Source organism: Oncorhynchus kisutch, linkage group LG5, assembly GCF_002021735.2.
Source record: "Oncorhynchus kisutch isolate 150728-3 linkage group LG5, Okis_V2, whole genome shotgun sequence".
Lineage (NCBI taxonomy): Eukaryota > Metazoa > Chordata > Actinopteri > Salmoniformes > Salmonidae > Oncorhynchus > Oncorhynchus kisutch.
Window position 1 is genome coordinate 19,169,632 of NC_034178.2, and position 21,993 is coordinate 19,191,624.

A 21,993-nucleotide genomic window follows, 5' to 3' on the forward strand; every position below is an offset into this window, starting at 1 on the left:
AACCGTGGAAGAAACAACCGTTGTACTCATACACGGTCTCAACCCCGTCAATCTGGGAGTAGCCATCTACATGGTAAGAGCCAAACGACTTCTCCCCCCGATTCAAAGCATGTTGAATAAAAATATCTTTATCCTGGGCCATATACTCCAACCATTGAATGGACCCACTAGAGTATGACTTGAATTGGCGTCGGTAGTTGTCAGGCGAGGGGATAGCTATAGAGGATGTAGGCAGATAGTGTGTACGATAGGTTTTCATGCATGCCAATGCAATAGTTGTACAACTCCAGGGGTCAATGCCTGCATCTTTGATGACCTCTTCTCTGAATCTGAGGCATCCTTCATGAAGTATAACCACATCATTGTCACAGTATGATTCCATCTCTTTATGGAAATCAAAGGTGCCATGTCTTACTGTTTCGTACCACGTCATGAATCTCTCACGCTCTTTGGGAGACATTTGATCACACCCGTACATTTCTGGGCTGGGATATGATCCGACATAATGTAGATTCTCCTCAGATGTGAAGAAGTGGGGGAACCAGCCTTTCACAGAGTTTTCAAAACCCAAGGCCTCTGGCATTTGAGCCAATCGCATGGGTAAGAAGCTTAAACTGTCAATGTATCTCTGGTTGAAGGCTGGGTCTACAAAACACAAGATTTTACTACCTTGAGCTATGACACTGGGTGCCACGCCTTGCTGTATCAAGGGGTTCAGAAGAAGGTAAGAGTCGTAGGCTCTAGCATTGTGCGCTATAAACAGGAAGTTTCTGTACTGTGGTTTTCTAAAGTGTTTTAGAAAGAGTAGTGCACAATTGGATCCTTCTTCCGACCACTTTTCCCCCTTGAAAGTCATGGTAGATACAAAAATAGGTAAATGAACCCCCGATTGCTGATTTGTCTCAAAATCATAGAACACATATTTCTCTGAATGTTCATCTTCAGCCAAGGGCTGAATATAACACTCGTGTGGCACTTCTTGAACCACTTCAGCGTCTCTGCTTTTCAAAGGCCCTTTACAGATTGGACAATATATGATTCCACACACATGCGGTTTAGGGCTATCTATTTTAAGGTTGTAATTGCAATGACATTGCAATGACATTTTGGGCATTACATGCCTTGGGGTGCCATGTTTCAATTTTGTGTTTTTCGTGACAGTAGGTCGAACGACATGTGCGGTGCCAATCCTCACAGGGTGTCAAGTTTAAGGGCTGCATTGGGCAATCTGCATCCTGACATACTGAACAGTTATAACGGCACGAGTGCCCCCCCTTTCGGGTGGGGCCGGTATGGCAGGATGGATGGATGTTAGTTTTGCACATAAAAGTACAGAATCTGAGGATACTGTGGTACAAAACCACAATCTTGATATTCAGAAAGTTTTCAAATTTGACTATGTCAGAGAAAGCCACAGCATCCTGTATACCGAGACCCACGGCCTTTTGGAGCTCTCTAGCTTTTTGCAATGCCGTCAGATCAGTACATCCAGGGTTAAGTAAATGCGCTAGGCCTATTGCAAAACATAGCTTATTATCTGGATTGTGAACGTTTATGAGGTAGGCCCTTTTATTGCTTATGATTTCTGACTGCATTAGGCTATCAAGCTTCCTTCTCTGCCCACCACCACCCTGGGGTTGACGTATTATTTGCACTACAAGCTCGAGGGTCCGATCTGCTATGATGGCTAAGTTTGACTGAACAAGGCGTTCTAGCAGCGCGATAAATTGTTCAAGATCTGCTTCGCCATTGGGTAAAATAAGAGAAACTGTGTTATGCACAAATCTCCAACTGTAAGACATCACGTGGTTCGCCATAATCTCTTGCCGTGTCTAACAGATCATTCAGAGTGTCCATTATCATTACGTAAAACACAGCATAGTCAAGATTCTGATTCACCCATAGGAAATTGAAAAACTGTCGAATCTCTGTATTGTTCAATTTATTCCGGTACACAACCCGGACACGTCTATCAATACCATCTCCCTCCAGATTTATTAGACAATTTTCCAATTCCCCAAAAACATCATGTGGCGTTTCAGACTCTACGGACATGGGCGTTAACGGTTGGGATGTCGCTGTTGGTGTAGCGGGTGCCGAAAATGTCTGACTCTCGTTCATCCGATTAATTAGGGTTATGAGGGCTTCGGGAATCTGTGATAACAGGTTTTCATCGGGCGTCCCTGACTCGTTCATACGATTAATCATTTCTAGGAGTTTGGCTGGAATCTGTGATAATATGCTTTCATCGGGCGTCCCTGACTCGTTCATACATTTAATCATTTCTAGGAGTTCTGGCGGTATCTGTGCTAAGGGGCTTTCAACTGTCTCAACTTGTTCCTGTGGTTCTGCCATTTGGATAATTAAGGATGTGCGTTTTGGGGTATTTCTGGAATGATCCGTGTTACATATATGATTTTAGCGCCTGTATTTGCGTTTTTTAATCAGTTTGCTGTTTAACATGCGTGGAATTGTTCTATGCCAGAATAACATATCGCCGCGGTACTGTCTCTCAATTCAAATCCCCAGTCGTTTGTATAGCAAAGCGTTCCTCGATTTCAAAGCCCTGGAAAGGAATGTGAAAATCCTTGCTTGTTCTATTTCAGATCGTGATGTTGACGCCATAGAATTGTCGGGGTCAAGAAGGTTGGCCGCATCACAGAATAACTGGTCGTCAACCTTTGAAATGTCATTAAAAAAAGGGATATCCTCCGCTTTGGTTGTTTCATTGGGAATGTTCGGTGAGTCGGAATCCCCCAGCTGTATGTGGGCTTCTGTGCCGTTTTTCGCCGGGGAGGAGTCTGAAAGAAAATAATACATACAAAATAGGTTATTAAATATAAAAATATGTTAGATACATAAAATGTCAAATACATTTCAGGTATAATACTATATATTAACAATACATAGTTAAAATACCTCTGCTTTTTTGGCGCTGGCTGTTCTCACGAATCGCGGATAACGAGGGCTCTAGACTTTTTTCATCAAGCGTTCCCGATTCTGCAGGGCCGGTCTCGTTGGAGTCTGAAAAAACATTATTTGACATTGTTTTAACATATTCTATCAAAAGAGGTATAACTAATAAAAGACGTATAACTAATAACAAATGTATAATGGTCTCATACCGTCTCCATAGAGCGCCAGTTGTTGAATCCGTACATTTTCAGCCCTGTAGCCCTTCTTGGGCCGGGGTGATTCTACGCAATGCACTTGGGCTACAGTTATGCGTTGGTTGTTGGGACATGGAATGTGTAGCGAGTGGGTTGAGGTTTCCGGAGGAGGTGTCGGGACGTTTAGATTCTCTGTTCGCGGTGTGCTGGAAAAAAAGTTCATGCAGAACGGGAGAATTGCATCCAAGTCACCCGTTGTGTCAGTTGTCCATAACGAAGCCTTTATCATTCTTGGCTGTATGTCGGCTGTAAATACAAAAAATAGCTTTTAAAATAGTACACACTATTTGTTTTTTTAATATATAAATATTATTGGGTATGTGATTAATTATATGGATTTATGCCGAAAATATGCTGATGGCGATTGGCTGCCGGGGTTTTGAGACTGAGAATCATTGTCTAACTCATTGTGTTCCAGCTGCGTAAATGTTGGGGAGCCTAACAAACGTTACATAATATTAACAGTTATACGATATATATACACTTGAACTTATATGGGCATTTGGCCTGAAATACATACCTAAAAAAAAACACAAATAACTCGTGTTTAATATTACAATGATATCCAGACAATTTAGCAAGTCGAAATCTTAAAGCTGCGTAAATGATAGGGCCCCCTAACAAACGTTAGAGAATATTAACAGTGTAGTCTGGCCCAGGAGTGGGAAGGTGAACGGAAAGGCTCTGGAGCAACGAACCGCCCTTGCTGTCTCTGCCTGGCCGGTTGCCCTCTTTCCACTGGGATTCTCTGCCTCTAACCCTATTACAGGGGCTGAGTCACTGGCTTGCTGGGGCTCTCTCATGCTGTCCCTGGAGGGGGTGCGTCACCTGAGTGGGTTGATTCACTGTTGTGGTCATCCTGTCTGGGTTGGCGCCCCCCCCCCCTTGGGTTGTGCCGTGGCGGAGATCTTTGTGGGCTATACTCAGCCTTGTCTCAGGATGGTAAGTTGGTGGTTGAAGATATCCCTCTAGTGGTGTGGGGGCTGTGCTTTGGCAAAGTGGGTGGGGTTATATCCTTCCTGTTTGGCCCTGTCCGGGGGTGTCCTCGGATGGGGCCACAGTGTCTCCTGACCCCTCCTGTCTCAGCCTCCAGTATTTATGCTGCAGTAGTTTATGTGTCGGGGGGCTGGGGTCAGTTTGTTATATCTGGAGTACTTCTCCTGTCCTATTCGGTGTCCTGTGTGAATCTAAGTGTGCGTTCTCTAATTCTCTCCTTCTCTCTTTCTTTCTCTCTCTCGGAGGACCTGAGCCCTAGGACCATGCCCCAGGACTACCTGACATGATGACTCCTTGCTGTCCCCAGTCCACCTGGCCATGCTGCTGTTCCAGTTTCAACTGACCTGAGCCCTAGGACCATGCCCCAGGACTACCTGACATGATGACTCCTTGCTGTCCCCAGTCTACCTGGCCATGCTGCTGCTCCAGTTTCAACTTCCACCTGACTGTGCTGCTGCTCTAGTTTCAACTGTTCTGCCTTATTATTATTCGACCATGCTGGTCATTTATGAACATTGAACATCTTGACCATGTTCTGTTATAATCTCCACCCGGCACAGCCAGAAGAGGACTGGCCACCCCACATAGCCTGGTTCCTCTCTAGGTTTCTTCCTAGGTATTGGCCTTTCTAGGGAGTTTTTCCTAGCCACTGTGCTTCTCCACCTGCATTGCTTGCTGTTTGGGGTTTTAGGCTGGGTTTCTGTACAGCACTTTGAGATATCAGCTGATGTACGAAGGGCTATATAAATAAATTTGATTTGATTTGATTTAACAGTTATACGAAATATATAAACTTTAACTTATATGTGCATTTGGCCTGAAAAACACAAATAACTCGTGTTTAATATTACAATAATATCACGATAATATTCAAACAAAACTTAAAATGTTTTTATTGAAGGAATTTGATTCCTCTGTTTTAATTCCCAATTAAAAGTAAACACTCTGTCAATTCATAAGAATTTGTAAGACCCTTATTTTATAGGAATGGACAGAGCCCGGTCTTAAAGTCAAATAGCAGCCTTTATTCAAGAGAGTACTCCCGCAATACAGGTTACCACAGGTTATACACTGAAAATGACGTCATTAGTTCCAATACCACCCCGCGCCATCTCCATCCAGTACAAAGGCTGTATCTCGAGCCTTCCCACATCCGTCTCCCTACCAATTTAATATAATTTACGAGTCAAGGTTTTCTCGTGTAGATAAGCATTCTAGCCAGTCTGATTCATTTGTACCAAGGAACAGATAGTCATTGTTCTAAACTCTTGACCACATTCACACATTATATTCGGTACGGGGTCAGATAAGAAAATTCATACATATACAGTAACATTTAGTATTCTGATTAGTACATCCTGATTGAAATGTATACATAATTAGTCATTATAGATAAAAAATTCCCTGATGAATTTGCTGGACAGTCTTTTCGAAAATCGTGAACAATTACGGCGATGGCCGAGGTTATCGTTGAGACATACCCAGGACCAAGGCCAAAGGAGGATCTTTCCCTGGAGTGAAAATGTCCGGAGCTTCGATGGAGCGGGCAAGTGACTTTGCGATGGTGAATTGGAAACGGATAATGGTCAGGGCTAACCGACCCTTTATCTGTAAGAAATAGTAAAAAATGTTGAATTATGCTTATCTACACAGGCAGGTCTTGGCTTGGTCGTAAATTATCTAAATTAGGATAGACGATGTGGGAAGGCTTGAGAACTATACAGCCTTTGTACCAGTGTCAAGAAGAGACGGGACAGTTAGAAAACTAATGACATCATTTTCAGTTTATAACCTGTGGTAAACTTTATCATGTTCAGTACTCTCGAGAATAAACGCTGCAGGTTGATTTTGAGACTGGTCTCTGTCCATTTTATGCAAATAAGAGTCTTACAAATTCGTAGGAATTGACAGAGTGTTTAATTGTAATTGCGTATTAAAACATAGAGGAATTTAATTCCTGTAACAGCTAGCCATCTTGATGTATTTATCACTGTAAAAAAACAAACTCCAAATGCATTTGTAGGTAGCTAGCTAACAGCCATGGAGGAGGGTGAAAGGATAGCAGCCCAAACTGTCAGTGAGAGAGGAGGCTATTCTGGATAGGGCGGGTACTTTTGTGTTGTTCCTGTCCCTAGAAGTGAGGACGGAGATATTAGTAACATAATATTCAGTGTGGTGTAATTTGACTATAATGAAGTGTGTTTCTTGTGAGGTTATCTGTCCTCAGATAAAGAGCTCTATGAAAGCCAAGCTAAATATGAAGAGGTCCCAATGAAGAGCAGTGGTTTTCAGGCCTGGGGACTGAAAGAGGCACATTGTTGTTTTTGCCTCAGCACTGCACAGCTGATTCAAATGATCAACTCATCATCAAGCTTCAAGTATTTATGTATTCAAGTGGTATTTATGTATGTATGCCATCCTTGATATGATCCTGTTTTTGTCACATGCACATATGTGTGCCCATGCATTTATCAATCCAATGTTATCATGATTTTTTTTTATCAGGGATATTATACTTTAGTAATCCACAATGACCTGGTGATGTAACAGTGTAGGGCCACTGCAAGGTTTCTCTCGCTTTGATTTCTACTTCTCAGTTGAGGGTGCTGTTTAGGTAAGTGTGCAATGTCTGTGTAAAAACAAAACAGGCTATTTTAAATCACCCATATTGAAAAAATGTAGAACAATTAGACACCCTATAACCCACACCTACACACTCATGTATCAATCTGATTGATGGATGGTGTTGTGCAGTAAGCAGGTTCTGGTGTATAACTGTGTCTCCTTCTACCTTCAAAGAATAGTCAAGAGAGCCAACCATGGAGAATAGTAAGACACTTCATTATTTCTATAACTATGCTATATTGTTTGTCCGTTCATGTTTTTCAGAATAAAGTACTCTGCAACCACTTAGTGTGGTGTGGACACCAGGGGAGGCCACACACAGATTCCTGTTGAACACAGTGGCTTTAACTAACTTATTTTGTCAATAACAGTCTCTCTTCTTCACTTCATCCCTCTCTCCTCTTCTCCCTAAATGATCAAGGTTATATCAGCTATCGGTGAACCCCTCCTGCATCTGAACTGGCTACATAGAGGGCACAACATGATCAGATGTGAGAGGTCACTTGGTCAGATCAACAGGAAGTATTATTAAAGAGATGCTTTACATTGAAATACAGATAGATGCAGTAGTCCCAGAGTTAATGATCCCAGGTCAGTTTTGCATTTCACCTCCTGATTGATGACTAACAATGTTAGAATAAAAAATAAAAACACAAGGCTTAAACATACTCTCTCTCTCCATCTGTCTCTCGTCTGCAGATATGTTTTGATGTGAGAGGATGCCAACCCCCAGTCTCATCATCGCCACCTCACCTGCTTTTAAGATAACCTTTGTACCGACTAGAGACACTTATGTAATTGTGATGACCTGAGAGAATATTTAGGTAGCACTGTGATTCATTAATCATGTTCCCTGCTCCTATGTGCTTACCTCTTTCCCTTTCTGTCTTTAACACCTCTCCTGACACCTATTTTTTCCTCTGTTTTTATAATGCACAACAGATGTGCATTGAAGTACAGATTGAACTTGTATTTATAACACTTGGATAATGAGCCTTTCAATAAAGCGTTTCACATTCTCTACTGGTTGAAATGAAGTGTAATGTGATGAAATACTCTACCTATCCTGTGTTTATCAGATCAATGCAGATGAAGGGCATTTTTTTCTACTGTGTTATTGACTTCTTAATTGTTTACTCCATGTGTAACTCTGTGTTGTTGTCTGTTCACACTGCTATGCTTTATCTTGGCCAGGTCGCAGTTGCAAATGAGAACTTGTTCTCAACTAGCCTACCTGGTTAAATAAAGGTGAAATAAAAAAAATAAAAAAAATTGATGTTGAGATGAACCAGTGTTAGATTATTTACATGATGCATAGGAAGTGTAGTGTAGTGTAGTGTTTATTATCATTATATTTCTGTATATATGAATTAACTAGTTAAATCCTGTTTCTAGTCTACTAGTTACAATGTGTAACCATTGATGTCCCAGGACCAAGATTGGTAAACACTGTTGAAGTGTATAATTGTAATACATACATGCAGACACAGCGTCATTCAAAGACTGGAATTTGATGCTCCTGGTATTGGATATGACTGAAAAATAATCTCAAAGACATTCATACCTAAACTGCACCTTTATTTGTCAAGGTAGAGTACATGATCAGTGAATATATTCAATGTACACGCTACAACGTGGGGATCTCATGCATGGTAATCACAACATGTATAACATATTATATTCTACTCAAACCATAGGCTTCATTAATGTCATTCAGGCTGTTTTAAAGTTGATACAACTGGCTATGATAGCTGAGGTTCAAAGCTAGGTTCTGAACTAATATGTATACCAAACGTTTGGGTCCATACACAGATCGGCTAGATAGCTAGCTACACATCCATGGGCATACATGTATTTTAATCATCCACTGCACAATAAGCAAGAACATAGATAGCTACGTGATGTCATCTATCTTCATGGCAAATATCAGCAAGGCAAGGTTACACAATTGTACATCCAATTTGAAGTAAATTCTTCAGCTAGCTAGATTCTATACATCCACTGTTTCACAAAACTACAGCCTGGTTTGCTGGTTGTTTCCTGAGTCCCTAAAACAACCAGAATTACAATGTCATTCTCATGTCACAACACCCATAAAGCTAGTCAGCTAGCTGGCTAATGTTAGCTAGTCAGCTAGCTGGAAAATGTTAGCTAGCCAGCTAGCTGGCTAATGTTAGCTAGCCAGCTAGCTGGCTAAATCACGATTTTCGTTATGATAAAAAAAATGCATAATCGTTTGTCTCTCCATGAACTAAAATTCCAGTCAACTGTACATGTTTTTTGCGTGATTCGTTATGATGTTATAATCCCTTACATTTGCTTCCATCGTAGTATTTCTGTCCGCTATCTTTGATCCAGTTCAATTCTGTGTTGGGGTTCCCCTCTCTCCTAGGATTTCTGTCCGCCATCTTTGATCCAGTTCAGTTCTGTGTAGGGGTACCCCTCTCTCCTAGTATTACTGTCCGCTATCTTTGACCCAGTTCAGTTCTGTGTAGGGGTACCCCTCTCTCCTAGTATTTCTGTCTGCCATCTTTGCTGAAGACAGTCTAACAGTGCAGCAGCAGCCTACCCCGGTCCAAGTTCCGACCCGATAGGAAGTTTAAGATGAGATGGAACGGTTGACGAAAAAAATAAATCACAGAAAAAATATATTGACTGATATTGATTTATTTAGGAGGGGCTAATTAATATTTTAGGACTAGCGGCGTTTGAAAATAAAATAAACATTTTACTCAACTGCGTTACCCACTCCAGTCAGCAGATGGCGGTGTGGGAATTTAAGGCGATGCTGCTGGTGTGACGTATAATCTAGTGGACGGAACGCTTCTTTCAACAGCAGCAACAGTCAGTCAGCCACCTCGGTAGCTTGCTAGACAAAATAAAGCTCTTTAGTGTATATTAGCCACTGTGTTTTAAACCCACTATTGTCGTCTAGTTAGTATCCGATTTATTTTCATATTTACTGTGTTATTGTTATTAGTCAGTTAGCGGACTGGTTTAGTTAGCATTAGCCTAGCTAGCTAACATCTCCGACCGTGAGTTCACAAAGTTAATATTTTCCTGCTAAAGAAGGGGAGATCTGCTGGACGGAGAAAGAAGCTCTCGTGAAAGAGGAGGATATCACAGTAAAACAAGAAGTAGAGGATGAGTTCGTTACTGTGAAAGAAGAGGAAGACTCATTCAGAGTGAAAGAGGAGGAGGATGTTTCAGTAAAAGAAGAGGAGGATGCAGTTTATGGAGTGAAAGAGGAGGAGGGGGAGATGACTGTTACATCGAAAAAGGAGGAGGAAGAAGAGGAGAAAACTGGATATCTGGGGCCGGTTTCTCAAATGCATCTTAATAAGGCATCCAATGGTTCTAACGGTGAACTGAGCCATAAGATGGTTTTGAGAAACCGTTCCCTGATTTACACTAGTAAGTACTATCTTAAAAACAGAGGCACAAACTCGGCAGTTGTTGATCTGATGTTTGGTGTTAAAGTGGGAAATCTGCAATTGCTACATCCATATTGTGACTTTTAAATTATTTATAGCCATTGATTATTGAATAATATAACACATGCCTCATAAGCTTAGTTCAACTGTTGTAAACAATGTAAATAAACACTGTATAGCCTCAACATGGTTAAAACTATCATGTTGATATCATGGATGGTCAGTCCTTGCATCCATAGGTATGTCTATGAATTTGAGAGTAGTTTCATTTCTCCTTCCCCAGCCATCATCTTATTAGCAAAACAGTGGTGGAATGAGAGATTTGTTATTGTTTGAACTGCAGATTGCTAGGTTGTGTTTTTTTTTTAAAACAGCAACAAAACGGCTGCCCAGAGGCTTGGTTTGGTAAACAGCTGAGGGATGGGGGCTGGAGAAGTGTAACCACTCTCAAATTCATAGAGAAAGCTATTGTAGCAACCGTAACCCAACACCTAGCTACCTCGTCAAGAAGATCAGACATCTTGGCGTAACAGTTATAAGGTGTTGGCTTGACAGTAACTGGACCCAGGTTTGAGTTCAGCTCAAGGCTACCCCCTGAATTCACTACACTATGAATACAAAGACCGGCAATCCATGAGGTCCAAATTACCGTTTTAAACAGATTGAGGCTATATAGTATATTCTAAAATTCATCCATGATGTCATAATGATAGTTTAACCAGGTTTCTAGGCTATATAGTTTATTCTAGAATTCATACATGATGTCGTAATGATAGTTTAACCAGGTTTCTAGGCTATATACAGTGAGGGGAAAAAAGTATTTGATCCCCTGCTGATTTTGTACGTTTGCCCACTGACAAAAAAATTATCAGTCTATAATTTTAATGATAGGTTTATTTGAACAGTGAGAGACAGAAAACAAAAAAATCCTGAAAAACTCATGTAAAAAATGTTATAAATTGATTTGCATTTTAATGAGGGAAATAAGTATTCGACCCCCTCTTAATCAGGAAGATTTCTGGCTCCCAGGTGTCTTTTATACAGGTAACGAGCTGAGATTAGGAGCATACGCTTAAAGACAGTGCTCCTAATCTCAGTTTGTTACCTGTATAGGAGACACCTGCCCACAGAAGCAATCAATCAATCAGATTCCAAACTCTCCACCATGGCCAAGACCAAAGAGCTCTCCAAAGATGTCAGGGACAAGATTGTAGACCTACACAAGGCTGGAATGGGCTACAAGACCATCACCAAGCAGCTTGGTGAAAAGGTGACAACAGTTGGTGCGATTATTTGCAAATGGAAGAAACACAAAATAACTGTCAATCTCCCTCGGCCTGGGGCTCCATGCAAGATCTCACCTCGTGGAGTTGTAACCATGGGTCATGAGAATGGTGAGGAATCAGCCCAGAACTACACGGGAGGATCTTGTCAATGATCTCAAGGCAGCTGGGACCATGGTCACCAAGAAAACAATTGGTAACACACTACGCCGTGAAGGACTGAAATCCTGCAGCGCCCGCAAGGTCCCCCTGCTCAAGAAAGCACATATAAATGCCCGTCTGAAGTTTGCCAATGAACATCTGAATGATTCAGATGACAAGTGGGTGAAAGTGTTGTGGTCAGATGAGACCAAAATGGAGCTTTTGGCATCAACTCAACTCGCTGTGTTTGGAAGAGGAGGAATGCTGCCAATGACCCCAATAACACCATCCCCACCGTCAAACATGGAGGTGGAATCATTATGCTTTGGGGGTGTATTTCTGCTAAGGGGACAGGACAACTTCACCGCATCAAAGGGACGATGGACGGGGCCATGTACCATCAAATCTTGGGTGAGAACCTCCTTCCCTCAGCCAGGGCATTGAAAATGGGTCGTGGATGGATATTCCAGCATGACAATGACCCAAAACTCACAGCCAAGGCAACAAAGGAGTGGCTCAAAAAGAAGCACATTAAGATCCTGGAGTGGCCTAGCCAGTCTCCAGACCTTAATCTCATAGAAAATCTTTGGTGGGAGCTGAAGGTTCGAATTGCCAAACGTCAAGTCTCGAAACCTTCATGACTTGGAGAAGATCTGCAAAGAGGAGTGGGACAAAATCCCTCCTGAGATGTGTGCAAACCTGGTGGCCAACTACAAGAAACGTCTGACCTCTGTGATGGCCAACAAGGGTTTTGCCACCAAGTACAAAGTCATGTTTTGCAGAGGGGTCAAATACTTATTTCCCTCATTAAAATGCAAATCAATGTATAACATTTTTGACATGAGTTTTTCGTGATTTTTTTGTTGTTGTTATTCTGTCTTTCACTGTTCTAATAAACCTACCATTAAAATTATAGACAGACCATTTCTTTGTCAGTGGGCAAACGTGAAAAATCAGCAGGGGATCAAATACTTTTTTCCCTCACTGTAGTATATTCTAGAATTGCCAGTGTAGATTTCCTGTGGGGGTCAAATTGTTACAGCTGTTGATAAGTCATTGTATGATATTCAGCCAATTTATTTTCATGCCATTACGTTAAAGGCGCAACATACCTAGATTCAATTACATTCATGAATTGGTTTGAAACCTTTGTTTTAAAACCTTCTCAAAGTTGGTGCCTTGACGGATTTGTAGAAAACGGTTTGCCATAAAACAATATATATATATATTTTTTAAATGTAACCTTTATTTAACTAGGCAAGTCATTTAAGAACAAATTCTTATTTACAATGACTGCCTACCCCGGACGACGCTGGGCCAATTGTGCCCAGCCCTATTGTACTCCCAATCACGGCCGGTTGTTATACAGCCTGGATTTGATCCAGGGTGTCTAGTGACGCCTCAAGCACTGAGATGCAGTGTTCGCTGCCCCACCCGGGAGCCCCAAAATCATGTTCTAGTGCTGTCCCCAACTAGAATATATCTTGGTCAACCAAGAGTTATCTGTTCTTTCTACTAATCACCCCATGTTTTAATAAAATCAACTATATGTGCGTAACTTGTTTGATACTTTAAGCATCAATATAGCATCAATATAACCTCAAAATAGCATCAATATAACCGAGAGAAACTCTTCCCTCCTCCTCCTCCCGCTGGACTTCGTAAATTCTGCCATTATGCTCCTGAAGTGTTCAGTAATACACGACACCAGTGGTCGTCAAACTTTTTCCATTTAGAGTGCCAATTTATCTGACCATTTCTACCAATCTGCATGCAAGTAATGATTTTCATGTGCTCATTTTTGTTGAACAGATTCATTTAATATATAATAGTATTACAAAACATCGTCTGTGATAAATTTTTATTTATTTATCCGTTATTTTACCAGGTAAGTTGACTGAGAACAAGTTATCATTTGCAGCAACGACCTGGGGAATAGTTACAGGGGACATTAATCTACATTCTATATAAATCTAAATGAAAAAAAGTAACTTTTATTGCCATTGCCAACTATGTAAAAATAGCCGATATAAAGCCAACAAATAAAAACATTGCAGCCTGCAGGTAGAAAATATCCTATAAATCACATTGGCTGCACATGACCTGTCTTCAACTAACTTTAAACATTGTATCAACTATCAACTGGGTTAGCCCCGAAACATGTGATAGCAAGCTTGCAACATTGTATAAAATATTCTGGGCCCTCAGAGTTTCCCGGCCACTGAGTTTGGGACAGACACCGCTGTCGGCTATTTGTGTAAAGGATAAGAAGTAATCAGGTATTTTATGACATTTCCACTGGATGTTTTATGCTGAGTGGTTATCGAAAGGGCGAGAGCTGGAAATATTTTATGAAAATATTTTGAGGAACTATTGTCATTCACAATTGATTTTGATTACACTTTGCTTACTTGCTGTTTGAGGTGAAGAAAAAAATACTTTGAGAAGCTCCGCAACTTATTATTGATGGTGCGTTAAGACAATCAGAAATACTATCAGACATCCCAAATGTAACTTTGACTATAATTACTCTTCCCTGAAGGAGGGAAACGAGGTACAACACCTGTTTGAACCCGCCCTTCCCTGGGTCGGTGAAGAGTGGTATTAAATTTAAGGAATAAATCCGAGCCTCACGCTCATCATCTGTGGAAGGCGGGGCTTCCAACGAGGCATGGATTTAATAGTATGTTGTTCCTAGTTTCCCTTCTTCAGGGAACAGTAGTTATAGTCATAACGTTAAGCTTGTCATATGATGAACTTCAACTTAAATACTGGATCGTGCTGTGGGACAGTTTTTTGTATTCAGATCTCTGAAATGCACTCTAACTATGTAACATTTAGTGTCTCCTTATGTTACGCTGGGAAAACAGTTTATTGGCACAGAAATCCTAAATAATTTCAGAGTTTGCTAAATCCAATGGTTTTAATACGAGAGTCACCTTAACTTTATTGACAACACCCAAATGGATACTGTCATTTACGCAGTTCTTCAATAATTACACATCATTCTTAATACTGTTGCAATTTAGCGACAGTCACATGATCAACTATCATCAGCTGATCCAGGAAATCATTTTCTGAATGACAGTCAAATGACAAACATCACGACATGCAACAACAACCAAAGTGCTTCTTCATTCATTACTCTGGTAAAGACAGTTATGCCGTGCTCCACGTTGGATCCAACATCCCAAACAAATTGATGTTTATAATGTTATTGTCTGCTTTATTTACTGTAGGGTCTCGTTAGTCTGTTTGCACACAGAGACACTTATCTCATAATGTGTAGAGAACTGTTCCTTGATGGATAGGCTATTGTACAACACACAGAGCTATTTTCCTTTATTCAGGACATTTAGAATGAGAACCCATTATAGGATTATTGACAAAATAATCTGGTGATCAGATTATGAAATGTCATGACAAAGACATTTTAGTTTCCATGTTTCACTTGAAATATTTATAGTCCTAGGTCTATGTTGTTGTTAGGTGAAGTTATGGGTCCTACAGTAGGTCTATGTTGTTGTTAGGTGAAGGTATGGGAAAATTTGGCAAAAACTTAGTGTAGAAACCCTCGTTGTCAGGCTGATGGAATATTTAGCAAAAAATAGCATTTTACTGGTACAAGTGTTTTTTGAATACAAAGCGATTGATTTGCGATGAAGACACAAACATTATATTAAGCAGAACATTCAAGCGAGCCTTACCATTATAATCCAAAGTAGTGTGAAATGCTCTCATTATAGCTTCCTGGAAATGGAGGTTACTTCCCTGAGTTTTCCCCCATTCACATTCAGAATACATTGTGAGAAACTAAAATCTTTGCTCACCATTTTTGCTCCGGGCAGATATACTAGATCCATAAGTATCGGTTTCCTCATTAGCAGGGAGGAGTTTCTACAACCAAATTGCGTGTGCATCGACGTCATACCGCAATTTTAGCAAACACAGAAAGCGTCCGACATTGGAGACCAAAAGTCGTCTGGCACACTGCTTAGGATTTCAACAACTTTAATAACCGATGTCTAACCTACAATCATCAGTTACTACTAATGTGAAAACAATCCAAAATATGACTATTCTAGCTCATGTTGTGGGCCTTTAACCATCTGTCTGACTTTGTTGTTCTCGCAGGAGAGAGACGGGACTATCGTGCATCCTCTGGGGAGCCTCAACAACCTCAAGATGCTGAGGAGGCAGAGAAAAGTATCTCCAGATCAGAACACCTCAAGAAACACCCGCAGAGACCCTCAGGGAAGAGAACTGCCGCTCTGACTGTGGGAAACATTTCACATTTTAATTTGAACTTAAAATACACCAGAGAACTCACACAGGAGAGAAACCTTATAGCTGTGCACAATGTGGGAAGAGTTTTTCTCAGTCAACCACCCTGATATCACACCATAGAACACACACAGGAGAGAAACCTTATAGCTGTGCACAATGTGGGAAGAGTTTTTCTCAATCAACCACCCTGATATCACACCAGAGAAAACACACACAGGAGAGAAATCTCATGTCATTGCTCAATGTGGGAAGAGTTTTGCTACGTCTAGCAAGTGGACTACACAACATGTAACACACACAGGAGAGAAATCTCAGCTGTGATCAGTGTGTCTCCTTGATAAAATACCTCTGATCCAACATCAGAAAATACATGAAGGAGTTGTTTCATGATATCAATGAATTAAATGTCACAATGTAGAATGTTTTAACATTGCAGTAGGAGTATTTTAATAATGTCACGATGTCAAACCCTAAAAGTTTGCCCCTTTTCTATTGATTTGAACTTGATAGGGATGTTAGCTTCACGGAAAATTCAGGCTATGAAATTGAGAGAGTACTATTTATGTGATTTAACAAATATTGACTTACAAAAAACTAGTTGTAAGTCAATTTACCACGTTGGTGACCCACTTGAATCAAAATGCAACACTTCAAAATGTAGCGAGCTGTTTTCTACAAATTGTCCTCTAACCAGGGATGTACACATTACTCCCAGATTCCGTGTGGTTTTTGAGCTGTTAGTTTTAACAGGACGTGCAACCTCATCTCCCTCCTGTGGCACACTTGATTTCAACATGATATCGATGAGTAATGACAAATAAGTGTTGTGTTCCTTTGTTTAGCGACCCCTAAATTTAAATGCATCACTCCAAAACGTAGCTGATTGTCTTCTGCAGGTTGTCCTCTAATCAGTGAGGTAAAAGATATCTCCCATTTCCATGTGTTTTTTAGTTGCGTCAGTTTCAACAGCATATACAACCTGATTTCCCCCCTAATTGATAGTGATTTATTGCTACTTGTCAAAACAACAGCGTTTCTGGTGCTTGTGCAGTTCATAAGGAGCTTGTTTAAATAAAATTGAAGTAATATGATTATTGTGGCAGATGTTTGTGTATATAGCCCATTTTATGTTTAGGTTTTCAATTTATCACAAACTGTTTCTGCATATTGGTTATTGATTTAGACACGTTAAAACTGTGTTTTGACATTGAGGATATCCCACCTAGCAAAATGTAATTGAAAAGACGTTGAAAATAAGACTATGCTGCCAAATATTTCATATTTACAATTTATGTAACATTTAGTAATCATAATTATTTATTTAACCAACTGACAATTTTTTGGGCTACAATTATATTGACATTGTTTCCCTGCTTTTAGAATATCAGGGTTCATTCTCAGATGTGCCAACCTTAATGTACTAGAGCATGACATTGGGGACTGGGCCCCGATCCAACAACATGCCTATCTAGTGAACCCTGTAAAGAGAGAGAAGCTCCACCGTGAGTTGGAAAGTTACTACGGATATTGCAGGAGTTTCCTCTTGAAATCAGACATGTCCGTGGTAACGGCAACTTGGTTGTTGATTGTCTCAAGGGTGGGCAGTCAAAAGGTGTTGTGTTTTGAGCTTAGCCAGTGTTAAGGGAATTTTTTATCAATGATGACTAATTATGTATACATTTCAATCAGGACTGACTAATCCGAATACTATTATGTTACTGTACATGTATGAATTTTCTCTCTTGCTCCCAGTATTGAATATAATGTAGTCAAGAGTTTAGAACAATGACGGTCTGTTCCTTGGTACAAATGAATGAACTATCTCCAGACTGTCTAGAATGCTTATCTACACTGACTGACCTTGGCTCTAGGCGAGGAGGGAAGGCTTGAGAGCTATAGGGCCTTTCTACCAGTGTCAAGAAGTGACGGAACATTTAGAAAACGCTGACGTCATTTTTTGTTTATAACCTGTGGTAAAATGTGTCTGAACTCAGTACTCTCTTGAATAAAGGCTGTTACTTGGCTTGAAATATATACATAATTAATGTAATGTGTTGTCATTCTAAATGTCCTGAATAAAGGAAAATATCTCTGTGTTTTGTACAATAGCCTATCCATCAAGGAACAGTTCTCTACACATTATGAATACTGTGTAGTTATTTTTAGAACCATGACCGTATCCATTTGGGTGTTGTCAATAAAGATGACTCTCGGTTTGGATTTAAACTCTGAAATGATTTGTTTGAATGTAGCAAATCAACTGCTATACACTTCACCTAATTTTATTTTTATTATTTATTTATTTCACCAGGTAGGCCAGTTGAGAACAAGTTCTCATTTACACCTGCAACCTGGTCAAGATAAAGCAAAGCAGTGCGACACAAACAACACAGAGTTGCACATGGAATAAACAAACGTACAGCCAATAACACAATAGAAAATAAATAAAAAATACATACAGTGTAGCTCGGGGATTCGATCCAGCAACCAATAGGCTACCCGCCGCCTTAATAAGCATACATACTCAATTTACGTCACAAATAGTGAGGTTTAGTATGAGTATTCAAACACAGCTCAGGTCTCTGTGCTGCCATTTTGTTTCTGTTTAAATCCTAGATTGCCCCTTTAGCAAAGCCACAACAATCAACCAATCTGCAGTTCAAACAATAACTAAACTAATTCCACCAATGTTTTTGGTAATAAGATGATAGTGAGGCTGGAGAAATGTACCTACTCTCAAATTCATAAACAGACCTATGGATGGAAGGACTGACCATCCATGATATCAACATTATATTTTTAACCATGTTGAGGCAAAACAGTCTTGATTTACATTGTTTCTAAACATCGGAGAAAAAAAGAAGCTTATTTTGGGTTCTGATGGGGTACATCAGTTGAACTAAGCTCATGAGGTATGTGTTATATTCTTCAAGAATCAATGGATAGAAATAAATAATTTAAATGTAGCAATTGCATATTTCCCCTTTAACACCACACATCAGTCCCACAACTGCCTCTGTTTTGAAGACAGTACTTACTAGTGTTAATCAGGGCTCGGTTTCCCAAAACCATCTTACAGCTAAGTTCACTGTTAGAACAATTGGATGCCTTAAGATGCGTTTGGGAAACTGGGCCCAGGTATCCAGTTTCCTCCACCTCCTTTTTTGATGTGACAGTCATCTCCCCCTCCTCCTCTTTCACTCCAAAAACTGCATCATCCTCTTTCTCTGCCTCCTCTTTCACTCTGAATGCGTCTTCCTCTTCTTTCTCTTCTTCTTTCACTGTAACAGCCTCCTTTTCCTCAATACCTTCTTTCTCCATCCAGCAGACCTCCTCTTCTTTAGCAAGAAGAGAGTAGCTTAGTGACCTCATGGTCAGAGATGTTAGCTAGCTAGGCTAGTTCTAACTTAACCAGCACGCTAGCTGACAGAAAAAAAAACGTATATTTGGGGTTCTGATGGGGAACGACAGTTGAACTAAGCTCATGAGGCATTTATAAATGAATTCTTCAAGAAACAGATGGGTACATATCATTAATATATACGTCCCAAAATGGATGTAACAACTGCTGATTGCCCCTTTATGACTACATATTGGGCTAATCTAATAGGAGATATTGAGGCCTACTACTATTTTATCAATTGTTAACGTTTTGTTGATGGTCCACTCTTGATGTTCTACACGTTACAGTGTAACTTCAGCCATTCCTACAGAACAACATTAAAGTGTAGAACCCCTTTACTGCATATTGGTTCAACGACTGCAGAGACGGTACTTACTGGTGTCCACTCGATCTCCAACCTCCTCTTCTTCCTCCAATGTGACAGTCATCTCCTCCTCTGTCCCTCCAAAAACGGCACCCTTTTTCTCTTCCTCCTATTTCACTCTGAACGCATCTTCCGCTTTCACTGAAACGTCTTTCTCTTCTTCTTTTACGGTAACAGCCTCACATTCTACTTGTTTTTGTATTGTAACATCCTCCTCTTCCTCGAGACCTTCTTTCTCCGTCCAGCAGACTGCCACTTCTTTATCAGGAGGAGAGTAGCTCATGGTCGGGGATGTTAGCATTAGCGACTAGCCTAGTCCTAAACTAACTTAGCAAACCAGCTAGCTGACAAACAACGTAAATATATAATTAAATGGGCCAACAAGTACATACGACAGAAGTGTGTTTAATACACAGCGACTAATATACACCAAAACAGTGTAAAGAGCGTGAATGTTGTAGCTATGTTTGCTAGAAAGCTACCGTGGTGTCTGACTAGCTGTTGTTGTTGAAGGAGCGTCCCGTCCACTAGATTATACGTTGCACTGGCAGCGTCGCCTGAACCTAAAAGACGCACATCGCCATCTGCTGACTGGAGTGGGCAATGCAGTTGAGGAAAAAAACGTACATTTTTCATTTATTTCATAAAAGTTTAATATTATATTAAGTCGTTCAAAGAGAAGCATGTGTTGATTGATTCGTTTTTAATGAGTGAGAAAATAACAAACTTTACACCCACTACACATTTGCATTGAACCATACTTCTAACATGGATCATTTTGACCCCAGAGGCATATCTTTTATCATAGCCAAAATGTAGTTTATTCAATTCTTCCATTTTTTTCATGACGTTGTCAATCAACTTGTTCTTAATAAATTTAAATAATGGCTTAGTGTTTCTGTATAAATATGGACTTTTAACAAATTCAAATCCTTTGGAGTCATTTTGACCCCAGACAAAAGCACCTTTGATAAATAGGATGTTTATTTCAAATCAAAATCAAATCACATTTTATTGGTTACATACATGTGTTTAGAAGATATAATTGCGGGTGCAGTGAAATGCTTGTGTTTCTCACTCCGACAGGGCAGTAATATCTAACAAGTAATATCTAACATTTTTACAACAAATACCCAATACACACAAATCTAAGTATTTGAATCTTGGTTTCTCTGTAGACATGATCCATCCCACCAGAGGGTGGAGGGGCTCCTGTATCAGTGGTTTTGACCAGATAGACACCTGCAGACACACAGTATTGTGCCTCCCATGTACTCTCCTAAGATTGGACTTTTCTATACCAAGTATCACATGACTGTGTTCAAAACTGCCAGGGGAAGAAAACTTTGCCAAAACTCTGCCAGCGGTAGAAAACTCTGCCAGCGGTATACAGTGCATTCATAATGTATTCAGACCCCTTCACTTTTTCCACATTTTTTTTTACAGCCTTATTCTAAAATTTCAGATTTTTTCCCCCTCATCAAATCTTCACACAATATCCCATAATGACATCACAATACCCCATAATGACAAACCAAAATCAAGTTTTAGACATTTTTGCGAATGTATTTACTTAAGTATTCAGACCCTTTACTATGAGACTCGACATGGAGCTCAGATGCATCCTGATTCCATTGATCATCTTTGAGATGTTTCTACAACTTGATTGGAGTCCACCTGTGGTATATTCAATTGACTGGATATGATTTGGAAAGACACACCTGTCTATATAAGGTCCCACAGGTAACAGTGGATGTCAGAGCAAAAACCAAGCCATGAGGTCAAATAAATTATCTGTTGAGCTCTGAGACAGGATTGCATCGAGGCACAGATCTGGGGAAGGGTACCAAAACATTTCTGCAGCATTGAAGGTCCCCAAGAACAGAGTGGCCTCCATCACACTAAACTGGAAGAAGTTTGGAACTACCAAGACTCTTCCAAGAGCTGGCCACCCGGCCAAACTGAGAAATCGGGGGAGAAAGGCCTTCATCAGGGAAGGGAACAAGAACCCGATGGTCACTCTGACAGAGCTACAGATTTCCTCTGTGGAAATGGGAGAACCTTCCGGAAGGACAACAATCTCGGCAGCACTCCACAGTAAAAGGCACATGACTGCCAGCTTGGAGGTTGCCGAAAGGCATTCAGGCCAAAGAGTTCAATCTTGGTTTCATCAGTACAGAGAATCTTGTTTTTTTTAATGATTTTTTTAACCTTTATTTAACCAGGCAAGTCAGTTAAGAACACATTCTTATTTTCAATGACGGCCTGGGAACAGTGGGTTAACTGCCTG

General features: G+C 40.3%; 2 protein-coding genes across 4 annotated transcripts in view; one reads left to right on the plus strand and one right to left on the minus strand.

Moving 5' to 3' along the window:
- Positions 1–18,030, plus strand: part of LOC109875754 (zinc finger protein 189-like) — a 73,565-nt gene extending 55,535 nt beyond the window's left edge. Inside the window, exons 1-2 of one of the 2 annotated variants that reach the window (XR_004209961.1) lie at positions 9,595–10,205; positions 15,784–18,030. Coding sequence is in view for 1 of the 2 variants with exons in the window: in XM_031824649.1 (XP_031680509.1) it covers positions 15,784–16,043 (260 nt within the window). In the remaining variant the exon portion in view is untranslated. Of the gene's footprint in view, positions 1–9,594; positions 10,206–15,783 lie in introns of those variants that run through there. The other variant, XM_031824649.1, reaches the window with a different exon arrangement.
- LOC109875767 (cilia- and flagella-associated protein 251-like) lies at positions 112–20,215 on the minus strand. 2 transcript variants are annotated; one of them, XM_031824641.1, is made up of 4 exons: positions 19,716–20,215; positions 3,126–3,416; positions 2,920–3,024; positions 112–2,801 (listed from the first exon to the last, which is right to left on the minus strand). In XM_031824641.1, exons 1-4 carry the CDS (start codon positions 19,765–19,767, stop codon positions 2,518–2,520), a joined length of 732 nt encoding a protein of 243 aa, XP_031680501.1. In that variant the 5' UTR covers positions 19,768–20,215; the 3' UTR covers positions 112–2,517. The 2 variants fall into 2 exon arrangements, with proteins under 2 accessions (XP_031680501.1, XP_031680502.1); XM_031824642.1 differs by lacking the exons at positions 112–2,801; positions 2,920–3,024; positions 3,126–3,416 and adding an exon at positions 18,897–19,274.
- Positions 20,216–21,993: the final 1,778 nt, after the last annotated feature.